This window comes from Corapipo altera, unplaced genomic scaffold (genome assembly GCF_003945725.1).
Source record: "Corapipo altera isolate COAL_440 unplaced genomic scaffold, ASM394572v1 107b, whole genome shotgun sequence".
In the NCBI taxonomy this organism is placed as follows: Eukaryota; Metazoa; Chordata; class Aves; order Passeriformes; family Pipridae; genus Corapipo; species Corapipo altera.
Genome location: NW_020884951.1, coordinates 794,570 through 806,672, shown reverse-complemented (window position 1 = coordinate 806,672; position 12,103 = coordinate 794,570). Strand labels below are relative to the sequence as shown.

The window sequence follows — 12,103 nt, the reverse complement described above, 5'->3', positions numbered from 1 at the left end:
CCCTCCCAGCCCTCTGCCCCAAGGAAAAACAAAGACGGTGGCTATTTCCCTGCTTTGGAGGCTGTGCCACAGCTACTGCTTTGATGGAAAATGGGCAGAAGCAGCCACATTTTAACCCCCTCACATGCACTTACCTCTTCTCATGCTCAGGGAGCAGGAGACCAAAAGTGCTGCTCTGGAGTCCCCTCTAAGGGAGCTGCAGAGTTTGAAGGTGATCATGAAACACATCTTTCACCAATTTCTGCCCTATTATTTTGCTCAAAAAAGCCATTCTAATAACCAGTTAGCAAAAACTTTGCATCCCCAAGGCAATAAGGAAGGGGTTAATTTTTACCCCCTTCCTCCAGGATCTAACCACTTGCAGTGGCCAAGGCTGGATCCGTCCCTGACCTGCACATGGAGTCCTGCACCTTGTGCAGGGCTGATCTGAAAGCACCAGCACTGGGAGTCACTTCTCCCTTTGCTATCAAAGCTTTACCTTTCCCCTTCAAAGCCTTAAATTCCACTGGTTCTGATCTCACTGAACACTCAGACAGCAGGGAGTCCAAAGGCAGAAACAACTTCTCAGCCTTGGCCAGGGCTGCTGGCAGCACTGGGAGGTTCCTGGGTGAGCACCCAGCAGCAAGGGCCACATCCCCCTGCTCTTGTCCCCACGTCACAGACCCCAGCACTGGAGACAGTGCTCACCAGGAGCACTGGCAGCAACACATGCCCACCTTCCAACTCTCCTTTTGCTCCCTGCCTGCAGCTGCCTTCGAAAGGAACATGAGAACTCCAGGAGCTGCTCCCTCACAGCTCCCTCGAGCATCATCTTGCACAAGACATTTTATTTGCTGTGCACGTCACTGTGGCTCTGACCCTTGGAGACACCCAGCCCTGCCACGTGTGCTGCCCTGGGACACAGCCAGGAGGAGAAGGCAAGGAAGAAAGAAAGGAAACAAAAGCCTCACATCCCAACAGGGAGAGCGTTAACCAGAGGCTCTTCTCCAGATCCCTCCCCCCAGTCAGGGCAGCAGGGGCTGAGACATCCAGGACCAGGTCACAGTCCTGCTGCCAAGGGAATACCAGAATCAGACTCCATGGCTGGTAAAAGAAACACATCCAGAACACAGAGTTTATTAAAACATGCATTTTGTGGTCAGTATTTCCAGATTTACAGCAGAATTTATGCCTTACATAAAAGTCATACTGTATCTCTCCACAGTCTGCCAGTAATTAGCCTGTGAGAACACATATAGTTTGACCACCTCTCCTCCAAACATCTTCAAGCCATACTTTGAAGGTGTGCCTTCACAAAGGGTCAGTCCTTCTCACCCTAAAATACAGCTTAAAAAAAAAAAACAAATCCAAACTCAAGCGTCTTCCAAACACGTTTGCACCTCTCAAAGAAGAGAAACCAGACCAAAAAATTACCTAATTTCCTGACATGATTCACACAGAAGTAGCCCCCTTATATAATATACCTGCTGTGTAAGGTCCTCTGGTGACCCTGACCACATCCCTGAGCCACCAGTGCTCCTGTCCCTTACATACCCCCACATGCCAAGCCCACCACACCATCCTGGCTCTCCTCTGCAATAAATCCCAGCACTCTCCTCAGCTCAGCAATCAGCCACAGGTTCAGACCTGCAATTACTTGTGGGACAGTTATTTATTAGTCAGTGTCCAGCTGCCAGATTTACAGTCACAGATGCTTGATGCAGTTTCAAGCAGAAAGCAGCCAAGCATCCGTGTCTGTAAATAAGCTATTGGGACATCTGGATGACCTGTGGATCCAGCAATAATTACTTATAGGTGGCACAGACAGGTCCTGTTAAGCCTTGCTAAAACCTGTCCCCAGAGCCTGCAGGCACAACTCCAGCAGATGTGCTGGATGAGCGACCAGAAGCATCTCAAAGTCACCTCAGATCCAAGTGTTACTGAACTCCACAGAAGGAAAGAAACAGCAAAGCTGTTGAACTGGGCTCGTTTACAGCTAAAGAGCATCCGGGTCAGGAATCTCCTTCACCTGTGTTCTTGCACCATTGCTGAAGTTACAGCTTGGCAGCAGACCCAGGAGAGATCCTCCCCTCAGCACTGGAAACCCAAAAAATACCTCCTGCTGCTAATGGGTGATTTTCCATGACCTGTCTGGGGCTATCACTGCTGGTACAAGGTCTTATAATCCATAGAGTCACCACGGGGATTTTCCCATGTAAATCTCCTTGGGAAAGAGCCAAGCTCCTGGGTAAGCCCAGATGTCAGCAATGCTCTCACAGTCACCCTGGATCTGAACATCTGCAAACCCACTGCTGAACTGCCTCCAGCAAGATGGGAGCTGACAGGGGTGGTGGCACAGCAGCAGCTGCAAGGATGGGAGCTCCTGGCTCCTCCACCTCCATCCCTCCCAGAGCAGGGGCTGTGGCACAGGAGACCTGAGAGTGCTACCGCCACCAAACAGCAGTTTTGCAAGGAAAAGAAAGCCCAAAAGCAGTTTAGAAACACTCAGTCACTCTACAGAAGATGAGGAGCAGACCACAGCAGTTGGCTGAGAACATTTATGGGGTCAGAGCTGAGTTATCCAAGATGGGGTGTGGTGAGGGGATTGGGCTGTAGAACCACATGCTACAACTGTAAGAGGGCCCCATGTCCACAACACCAACACCCTGGGTTTGTGACTCCCCTGGTAAACAGCCCAAGGGCCAGAGGGTCTCACTTTGCACAGAACAGACACCTCCTGTGCCATCCACTGATTTCTTTTGAAGGCCTCAGCTTTTCACAGCAGCTTCCTACAAAGGCACTGACCCCACTGAACACACAGGGTGCCTGCTAATGTACACAATGCCTGGGACTGCACCTGCTGGGCCATAATCCCTGGACCCCATGGCCCCAGCACCACCTCCACTTGCTGGAGCACGAGGTCCAGCTTCAGCATCTCCCTCACCCACCTCTGGTGCTAGAGAGGGATGGCACCTTCATTGCCATCAAGGCCTAAAGGACACGGATCCTCAAGGGCCCACAGTGCAAAAAGCAGGTCGAGTTAAGGACAAACATGTAGTTTTACTGCTGGCAAGTACACGAGAAAGGATCCTCTCCCTGCCTGGGGGAGCAGGGAGGTCAGGCATGGGCAGTCATCTTCTCAGCCAGAGCCACGTGTTGATGAGGCAGGCAGAGATCATCACAGAGTAGACCAGGGCCTCCTTCTGTTGCCAGGCGTGGCACTGCTCCTCCAGAACACGGAGCCTCCCCGAGATCCTCGCCAGCTGCAAGGGAAGCAGTGGGGCCAGAGTCAGCCCTGCAGCAAAGCACAACACACTGGCTGCACCCCAGAGGCACGGGACAGCACAGGATGGAGGGATGGGAGCTGCTGACTTCTTCAGGTCCTCCTTTTCTAAAGAGAGAGCTATCTTTGTGAGAGAGAATTGGCAGCAGTGCCTCAGGTCTGCAGCAGATGCTTCAGGAAAAGGTCCTTCCCATCAGAAGAGTATCTGAGCCCCTCTCCCTACCTGCAGACAGAGGGGTCTGTCTGCCTCCAGCAGCCCTACAGCCCCTGAGGGTAGGAGCTCAATGGGTCAACACACGTGCAAGTCCTCTCCTGCTTCTCCCTTAAGTAGGACAAGCATGACAGCACCAGCCCATCAGGACTGAGCAACAGACCCCTGGAGTCTCCTCACCCACCCTCCCTCCCATGGCTTTCCCAGGAAACATCTGCAGCCCCTTCCCCCCCCAGTCTCACCTGCTTTCTCATGGCTGCCACCTCAGACACCCCGACCTCCTCCAAGGTGCTCTCTGTGGCTGGACCAGCCTCCTGGGAGCTGGGAAAGGAAAAGAGAGGTGCAGGTGGATCAGCACTGCTCAAGGGGTGCAGCTGTCCCACCACAAGCACTGCCACAGGGAGCCAGGTCATGCAGGCAGAGTGTGTGTGCCCAGGCTGTGCTGCCTGGATGCAGCACCAGGAGAAAGGAAACAGCACCTGCACAGCATCTACTCATCTCTTCTTAACCCCCACCAAGCATATTTATATCCCTCCACCATGCACCCAAAGGGATCACAAGAAAACACACAGTACATGCCATGACAGGTAACAGGGAACACACATGCTTGTATTTCTTTAGAAGTCCAACAGAGAGAAAACTTATCTACCAAGCATCCATTCTCTAACAGTCCCAGGAATTCACTGAGGGTTGGATCTTAAAGCCAGATAGGTAAATACGTGTGACAGGGCCAAAATGGAGGGATGATTTCATTTACAGCAGCAGGTGAGGATCCCACAGGTGGAGGGAACTATCACTTCTTGCTCTTATAGCAAAGTTCACCTGCAACTTGAAACATAAGCAACCCAAACATTCACTCCTGAAAACACAGGGGCTGCCCCTGGGATTAGCTGCTGTACTGGGATTCCCTGGGGATACAGCCTCACTGCAGGGTCTACAGCACTGAGCCACAAACCAAAGTAGATCCGACAGTGAGAAAAATCAAAATTGCCATGTTCAGTCTATCGCCCCTGTCACCACAGGCTAGCCCAAAATCAGCTGTTCTATAACCAAAACTCCCCCATGCACCAGCAAAACACAGGCACTCACTGATCCCACAGGGCTTAACAAGCATCTAACCCTGCTCCTTGGAGACCCTGGGGAGGAGAGGGTGTTTATTCCTGTGTGAAACATGTTGATCTCACTGAAGACAAGGCAGCTGAGCATGTGGAGATTCAGCAAATCTCTGACTGAAAATACATTTGTGAGATAATACCTCCATATAATGCAGCTGCAGTGTAAAATGCCAGTCACAACAGAAAGCAAATACAATTTCCCCCAGCACAGAACCATGGAAAAAGGACACATCCTGCAGCTTTTGACTCAAAATCCCAGTTGATACAGGTGAACGACCTTTAGAATAGAAACTAGAAATTACCTTCTGATGACTCATACCCTTCAAGAGGTCACTGGCAGGCAAATATTCCAGTCTCTGTTTGAGACCAGACTTTTCTTTACTAAAATTTGAGGACAAACAAGTCAGCACAGTCTTTTTAAATTTATTTTTATTTTTGCACAGAGGCACAAAGTTGACATATCGGAGGGATCTTGCCTGCATCTGAAGAGATACAAAAGTACCAAGAAGAGGTGTTTGAAGGTGGCTGATTTCAAAGGGAGACCGAGACCTGGAGAAAGGCCTGGGAGTCACCCAGGCTACCATGGCATAAATGTCCTCCACTGCTGATGGGAGGAGAGAGAAGGCTTTATGTAGTCACTAACCAGATCTGCTGGCGTGCCCAGATTTCATTAAGAAATTAAACAGAGTTTGAAGACAGCCTCAGCCTACTGTGTTTAAAAGCAGGGACATCACTTTGTACCACTGGCAAGCAGAGGCCAGCTGGGGAGGGAAGGCAGGATGTGCCACTGATGATGGATGCAATGATGGATGCTCACTCTCCTCCCTTTCTGCCTGCAGGCTTTACTCAAGGAGAATTGGAAGTACTTAGATGTTTCCCCAGGTGCTCAGCAGTCTTAGAGCAGTGGGGACACCTTAAGGCTGCAAGGATGTCTTCAAACATGTTAAATTTACTGCACTGGCACGGATAAGGGTGGTGGAGATCGTTACTCCAGCACATCTGGAGGGACTGAAGTCACTGCACACCTGCTCCAGTGAGCACAAAGGCACAGCACCCCCTGGCCAGGGGCACGGGCTGTGGGATGAGTAACTTAGTGCTGCCAGTTCGTGGAAAGGCTAATTAAGAGTGACCAAAATACAGCCAAGGGTGCTGGGACTCTGCAGGAGAGGATCTCTCAGGGACAGGGCCTGGGTCAGGCTGTTCTGGACTTGGATTCCCTTCACACATTTCTCTCCATCAAACTATGAAAGCACACAGAAAAATTAGTACTTGCTTAGCAGTGAAGAGAATTCCCAGCAATGTCACAGGGGGTGTTAGATCACTCAGGGCACCTGGGGGACTGGTGTTGAGCTCAGCAGGAGCCTGGCTGGGTTAGTGGGGTGCACCCAGAGCTGGCAGACAGGACAGGTAAGAAGCAGAGTCCAAGGCAGCCATGCAGGACCATCCTGCCCCGTGCAGCCCACAGCTCACAGAGCTCGTGCCTGGCTCATGTCTCAGCAAGGCAAAGGCCAGGCCTTGCAGAAGGACAGGGAGTTGGCTCAGGACACGCCAAAGTCACCTGGATGGCACTGGGCCTTGCAGAGAGTCCTGGACACGGTGGAAGAGCACCTGGCCCAGGAGGTACATGGTCTGGAAGATGTTCTGCATGGAGTAGATCCTGCCCGCCCCTGCGAGGAGGGGGAGTGGGGCACTGCGAGCAGGCAGGGGGCTCATGTCCGGCCTGGGGTGCACACAGAATCACTCCTGTTACTCCCTGGCCTCATGCAACAGGGCACAGCCTGGCATCAGGTACTGCCCTTCATCCCTTCAGCAGCTCCAGGCACCTCTGGGCAATGCCATGGGCACCCAGACCCCGATGTCACCGGGTGGGAGAACCCTCTCCTGCAGCCACCTGATTCCTCCAAAGCCAGCCATGGCTGTGTGCCACGCTGCTCTCACAGGGGTTGCAGAAGGCAGCTCTCATGCCACCCAGGACGACCCTGAGCTTCTAGGGGGAAAGGTGGCTCTGCTCTGGGATTAGCTTAAAGATAACTCCTCCACTGGAGAGACTCCAGAGCCCAAGGCCATGAGCAGAGGATCACTATCACTATGTTACTACTCACAAGCAAGTTTGCTCCTAACCCACCCTCTGCAATTTTCATCAACCCCTGCAGAAACCTGGTTAAGCCCTGGTGCCCCATTTCCAGTGGTCTCCTGCCCCCAGCACAATGCCATGCTGGTGCTGGAGCAAGAGAGCACGTTGCAAGGCACCCAGAGGAAGATGGGCAGAGCCAGAGAGACCACGACAAGGCAGAGTGGGCAGCAAGGTCCTCTTGGCCCCATGGCCAGGACCAACAGCACTGTCAGCCTGCTGTGAGAGGGGACATGCTGTCCCATGTGCATCTCAGCAGAGAGCTCGTCACCCTGGGGACCAACATTGCCTAGCACAAACCTCTGACACCAGAGGCCAGGTTCCTCTCGTGCAAGAGTAGGACCTGCCAGGCATTGCCTTGCTCTGATCTGGATCCTCCCCCCCTCCTCAGGACACCAACACCAGAGAGCTCCAAAGCAGCACAGTGGCAAGAGATGATGATCCCCACCCACTCTGGATGGCTCTGGGCTCATACTCACCACTCATGGTGCTGTCCCGGGCTGTGCAGGGCCAGCTGGGCACAGTCACCTGGGATCCTGTCCCGCCGGGACCTGCTGCTGTGGTGGCCCTGTTGGAACCAAACACAACCACATCAGCACAAAGACCTGCACAGGGCAGTCCCCAGTGCCCTGCCTGGCTGCACAGGGAGGGTACTCAGTGCTGGGAGCACTACATGTGCCCCAGCCTGGTGAACTCATGCTGGTGCAGGTGAGGAGACATGCTCGGAGCAGAGAGAGGCTCACCAGCAAGGAGCCTGCTAATCTGGACTCCAACCAGACCAAAAATCCTGCACATAACACATCCAGGAACAGCTCCTGAATTTCAGGGAGGTGAAAGCCCTTGAGAAGGCAGAGCAACAGCTCCAGAAGCCAAACCAAGCTTCTGCCTGCCCATGCCAGGGACCTCTCTTTGAATTAGTTTCCCCCAAGGGTAAAATCTGCTTTCAGCTCTGACCCCAGAACCCTTTACACTGCAATGATAAACCAGCTCTGCCTTGTACTTACTTGAGGAGAAAAAGAGATTGGAAAGGGACTTCAAGAGTAGCAGGAGAAGGTTGTGGGAGAACTGCACCTATCTCAGCCCACCTCCTGCTCACAAAATGCAGCAGGAGATCTGGCTGGATCAACATCCCAGCACAGAGGTGTGTCCTGGTTATGGGACAGAGAGGGATCCCACCATCCCTACACCCTCACTCCTGGGACCTCCTGGGAGGAGGCAGCACTCTGGAAGATGAATTCTGACTGGGGGGATAACAGAGCTCTGGAAAAACCCCAAGCTGGGATTGCTCCCGTTCCCCACCAGAGGCAGCCCCGGCCCCTGCCAGTACAGTACCGATCGTTTGCGTCTCTGGGCGCTCGACCTGCTGGGTGTGTGCAGGAAAGGGAGCTCCCCCAGGGGGGTGGGCTGCCCACAGGGGTCCGAGGACATGTGCACCACAACAGAGGGGACCTTCCTCTGCTGGCTCAGCGGGACCGGCCTCAAACCGGCATCTGATATTTCTACAGAAAGGAGAGAGAGAAGAGTTAAGCCAACCTGAATGGCCCCAGGAGAGGAGGGAAGAGAGATCCACCCATGTAGGAGAGCCAAGCCTGTGTGTAGCATCAGACATACAAAAACCTCATCCTGCAGCTCTGAGCAGCAGCACAGCCCAGGGAGGCACAGCCCCTGCTTCAGGACAGCAAGGGTTCAGTGCTGGTTTTCAAAGACAGGGTCAAACGTCCTGCACCCCAAAGCAGGGAGCCTACCAGAGGCCAACAGGGAACTCTAAGAGATGTGGAGGGAGATGCCTCCATATTTTTCTCCTCACCTTTTGGAACTAAGACCCCTCCTGCCTTCTGTTGGTTATCTTTGTCCACCTCTTCCCAAGCACCTTTCCACCACCCTGTTCTACCTCCCAGAAGAAAGCTGATTGCATTTTGTGCCCCTGTCCTCTCCTCTTGCAAAGCAAATGACTGGGGTCTTTATAAAGGGATCCTACTCCCTAGGATGTTGTAGTGCCCCACCAACCTTCAGCCATCCCAAAAACCAGACAGCCCAGGACTTTACCTGCAAGAGAAATCCTATCAGGGATGTGCATCCGAAAGGAAGGAGGGACATCCTCTGTCACTCTCTCCTTTTCCCCAGGGCTGCAGCTCTCTGCTACCTTCAGCCTGTTGGGAACCTGCATCCTTTGATTGATGGCTTCTGTGAAGTGCAGGTCACAGCGGACTCGGTTCAGGTCCAGTCCCCACAGTGGCCACATCTTTGCTGATCTCCTCTGATGCCTCCAGCACCCTGGGGTTTCACACAGAGGGAAAGAAAGCTGAGCAAAAGTGACAACAGTGGCAGCTCTTCCAAACTGGCACCTGCACAGGGACAACACATGTGCTATGAGACAGCCAAAACACAGGCAGAAACAACCCAGAAGACAGGCACTGTAGGAACTGTCAGGGAAAAGGGGCTGTCCCAAAAAGCCCAGCTGGTGGGGACAAGGCTGCAGGGCCACTGCAGGTGTCCTGGGAGCCAAGTATGAACTTAGCATTTACTGCTCTCAACTGACAGCAAGGAAAGTGCCCTGCACACATATGCAAGGAAAGCAGCTCAGCATACCCTCAAAAACAGTGAAAAAAATATCTTCCATCCAGAAGTAAAGATTTTTTGGAGGGCTGGGATCACATTTTCGTGTTCACATACTTTTGAGGGAAAAAGGAGGTTTTCTAAAAGCAAAACACACATTTTGGTGATGAGCTTCCAGGTTACCACGGGAAAAGCTGAGCACTAAACTCTCTGCACACACTTTCACTGCAGCATCCCCATCCCCCCCACAGTCCAGCACCCATCTCCTCAGGTGCCCCAACCCGCTGAATAGGACGGAATTTACTCTGAGCTCAGCTGCCAAATGCTGAACCATCCTCCCAGAGGGGAAGGAAAGCACACATCACCTTCCCCAGCCCGGAGCAGAGTCCCCCTGCTCAGCTCCCTTCCAGAAGGGGACCAGCAGTGAGGAGGGACACAGTCCCCAGCTCTCACTGCTTCTGGGAGCAGCTGATAGCAGGACCAGAGCAGCTTTGCAGCTGCTCAGGACACACAAATGCCTCAGTTTCCCCTTTGCCAAGTCCCAGGGCTTTGGGAAGTGCTCTGGGGCCACAATGTCCCAACACTTTCACTAATTGATGCAAGTGAGGGCAATCAACATACACTTTTGGGAGAGGAGCCCCAAAAAACACCTTCCTGGCTCCCAGTATAGGCTCTCTTCATTCTTTCTCAAAAAGCTGCAGCCAAGAAGAAAACCCCAGGCGAGGGCTGGTGAGGCTGGCAGACCCCAGCCTGACCCCAGTGCTGCCCTGGTGTTCCAGAGGTGCCACATGCATGCTCAGCACCCCTGCACCTCCTTGCTATCACTCTTTTAGCTCACCATGCCCCAAAGGGTCCCCCTTTGCTTCTAGGTCAAAATCTCCATCCTGTGCCTGCTCCAGCACAGCCCAAATAGCTGGAGGAAGGAGAGGTTTCCCTCTTCAAAGCCAAAGGGGTGAAGCTGGATGAGAGCGAGGTACAGGAGGGTGGCAGAACCAGCTCCACACCTGCAATAACCAGCACTTCCAGTGATCACCTGCCTTGTGCTGCTCTCTCCTCCTATGTCATTAAAAACCTTTTCATTGCAAACAGGCATTTGCCCAGCATCAGTGGCAACGATTTCCTGCTTCCAGCCATGCTGACACTACTACATCCCTGTCCCTGCATCGGGTCTGCTCCAGAGGCACTGCTGGAGACACAGTGGGGGGGGGCCCAGCAGCCCCTGGTTGTCCCACACCTTCCCCAGCACCAACACTGCCATGGGTGGGTGACACCCCCCCCCGCTTCTCCCCAAAACCTTAAAGAAAGTGGATTTTTGCAGGAACCCCCCACTTGAGAACAGAACAGCAGTTCCTGGGCTGGTCCCAAAGGGGTGTCAGTCCCATAAGGGAAACCTGCATCAGGCACCCAGCCCACGGCCCACAGCCTTCCTTCTGTGAGCTTCTCCTTCACATTTTTGGTGAACACCCTGTGTTGCTCTCTCAGCCTGTTCTCCGGGAAACCAGCATATATTAATAACAGTAAATCTGGAGAGGGCAGATGGGTTCATTTTCTAATCACCTGTGAAACCATTGCAGCTCCCAAGGAGCAAAGGGATGGGAGGGGGTGAGAAGCAGGCTCTGAGAGACTAAGCTATTAAGAAAAGGAAAAAAAAAATAGCTGTCAAAACCCATAAGAACAAAATGCTTAAGTGGCTGGATTTCCTCCTTTAACTTTCTTCAGGGCTTTTTCTAGCTCTTGCCAAGCACACCCCCCGCTCACCGGCACAGGCTCAGCCTCTGCTTTGGCACTTCTCCTTGGATTTGCAGTGACAGGGATTTCCGGCTCACTAAGCCCGAGTAGGTTTAAGTCCTGCAAGCCAGGAAAACCTGCCTCGGGGAAGAAAACTCTACAACCTCCCTCTCTCTGTCCCTCCCCAGCCCAGGACACCCCAAACAAGGCAGGCGGGGCACCAACCTGGTCCAGCGCCCCCTCCACCTCTCGGGATGGGGTGCTGGAGGGAGTCGCTCTCAGCTCTGCCCTTCGGCTCGGGGAGCGGCTCACCGGGGCAGAGAGGGGCTCAGCGGGAGAGGAAAGGGTTCGTCACCCGGCTCGGGGGTGAGCCCGCTGCCCCCCGGCATGGGCTCCGGGGACCGCGGGCTCTGACCCCCGCGCGGGGCAAGGAGCTCGGGACACGGGACACGCGGGAGGGGACCCGGCCGGGGCGGGCGCGGGGGGATCCCACGTCCTCCTGGGGGGGACATCCCGGGCGCGGGGGACGCTCCAGCGGCTCCCGCTGTCCGGGGCTGCCCGCAGAGCCCCGGCACCCACCGGCTTTGCGGGGGGACAAGGGGGGCAGCGCGGTGCGGGGCAGGGAACTTACTTTTTTTCGCAGACCAACGCAACTTGTCGGACCTGTAAACAGCCGCGCCCGCTGCCGGGACGGGGCGGTGCCGGCAGAGGCAGCCCGGCCCCCCCGGTAACTAGACCAGCCCTCCCCGGTGACCGACCCAACCCCCCGGTAATTAACCCGCCCCCCGACAGCCCTCCCGCCCCTCCGCGCTTAAAGCCGCAGCCGATAATTAACGGGCTGCGCCTCATCCTGGTGTGTGTGTCCCCCCCGGACCCTCCCCGTGCCCCCCTGTCCCCAGGACAGCTCAGCCGTGTGCCGGAGGGGTGGGATTGCTCTTGCCGAGGGCAGAAGCAAACCCAGGACCTTCACCACGTCCCCGTCCTCACCCACACGCGACCCCCGCGACGTGCCCAGCCCGCAGCCCCCGCAGCCCCCGCAGCCCCCGCAGCCCCCGCAGCCCCCGCAGCCCCCGCAGCCCCCGCAGCCCCCGCAGCCCCCG

At 54.6% G+C, this 12,103-nt stretch overlaps 1 protein-coding gene across 2 annotated transcripts; it reads right to left on the bottom strand.

The window, feature by feature from the left end:
* Positions 1-1,100: 1,100 nt before the first annotated feature.
* Positions 1,101-11,745, bottom strand: FATE1 (fetal and adult testis expressed 1). Of its 2 annotated transcripts, XM_027663177.1 has the most exons (7): positions 11,635-11,745; positions 8,766-8,993; positions 8,052-8,218; positions 7,199-7,287; positions 6,147-6,308; positions 3,716-3,794; positions 1,101-3,242 (listed from the first exon to the last, which is right to left on the bottom strand). In XM_027663177.1, the coding sequence occupies exons 2-7, from the start codon at positions 8,959-8,961 to the stop codon at positions 3,111-3,113; spliced, it is 825 nt and encodes a 274-aa protein (XP_027518978.1). In that variant the 5' UTR covers positions 8,962-8,993; positions 11,635-11,745; the 3' UTR covers positions 1,101-3,110. The 2 variants fall into 2 exon arrangements, with proteins under 2 accessions (XP_027518978.1, XP_027518979.1); XM_027663178.1 differs by lacking the exon at positions 6,147-6,308.
* Positions 11,746-12,103: the final 358 nt, after the last annotated feature.

What these genes read in the sequence shown, in the direction of transcription:
- FATE1 (XM_027663177.1), bottom strand. Translation starts at nt 8,961, where the DNA reads ATGTGGCCACTGTGGGGACTGGACCTGAACCGAGTCCGCTGTGACCTG. An exon ending in CAAGGCCCAGTGCCATCCAG is followed by an intron (nt 3,795 to 6,146) that starts GTGACTTTGGCG and finishes TTCCTTTCCCAG; the next exon opens with CTCCCAGGAGGCTGGTCCAG. An exon ending in TGGCAGCCATGAGAAAGCAG is followed by an intron (nt 3,243 to 3,715) that starts GTGAGACTGGGG and finishes CTTCCCTTGCAG; the next exon opens with CTGGCGAGGATCTCGGGGAG.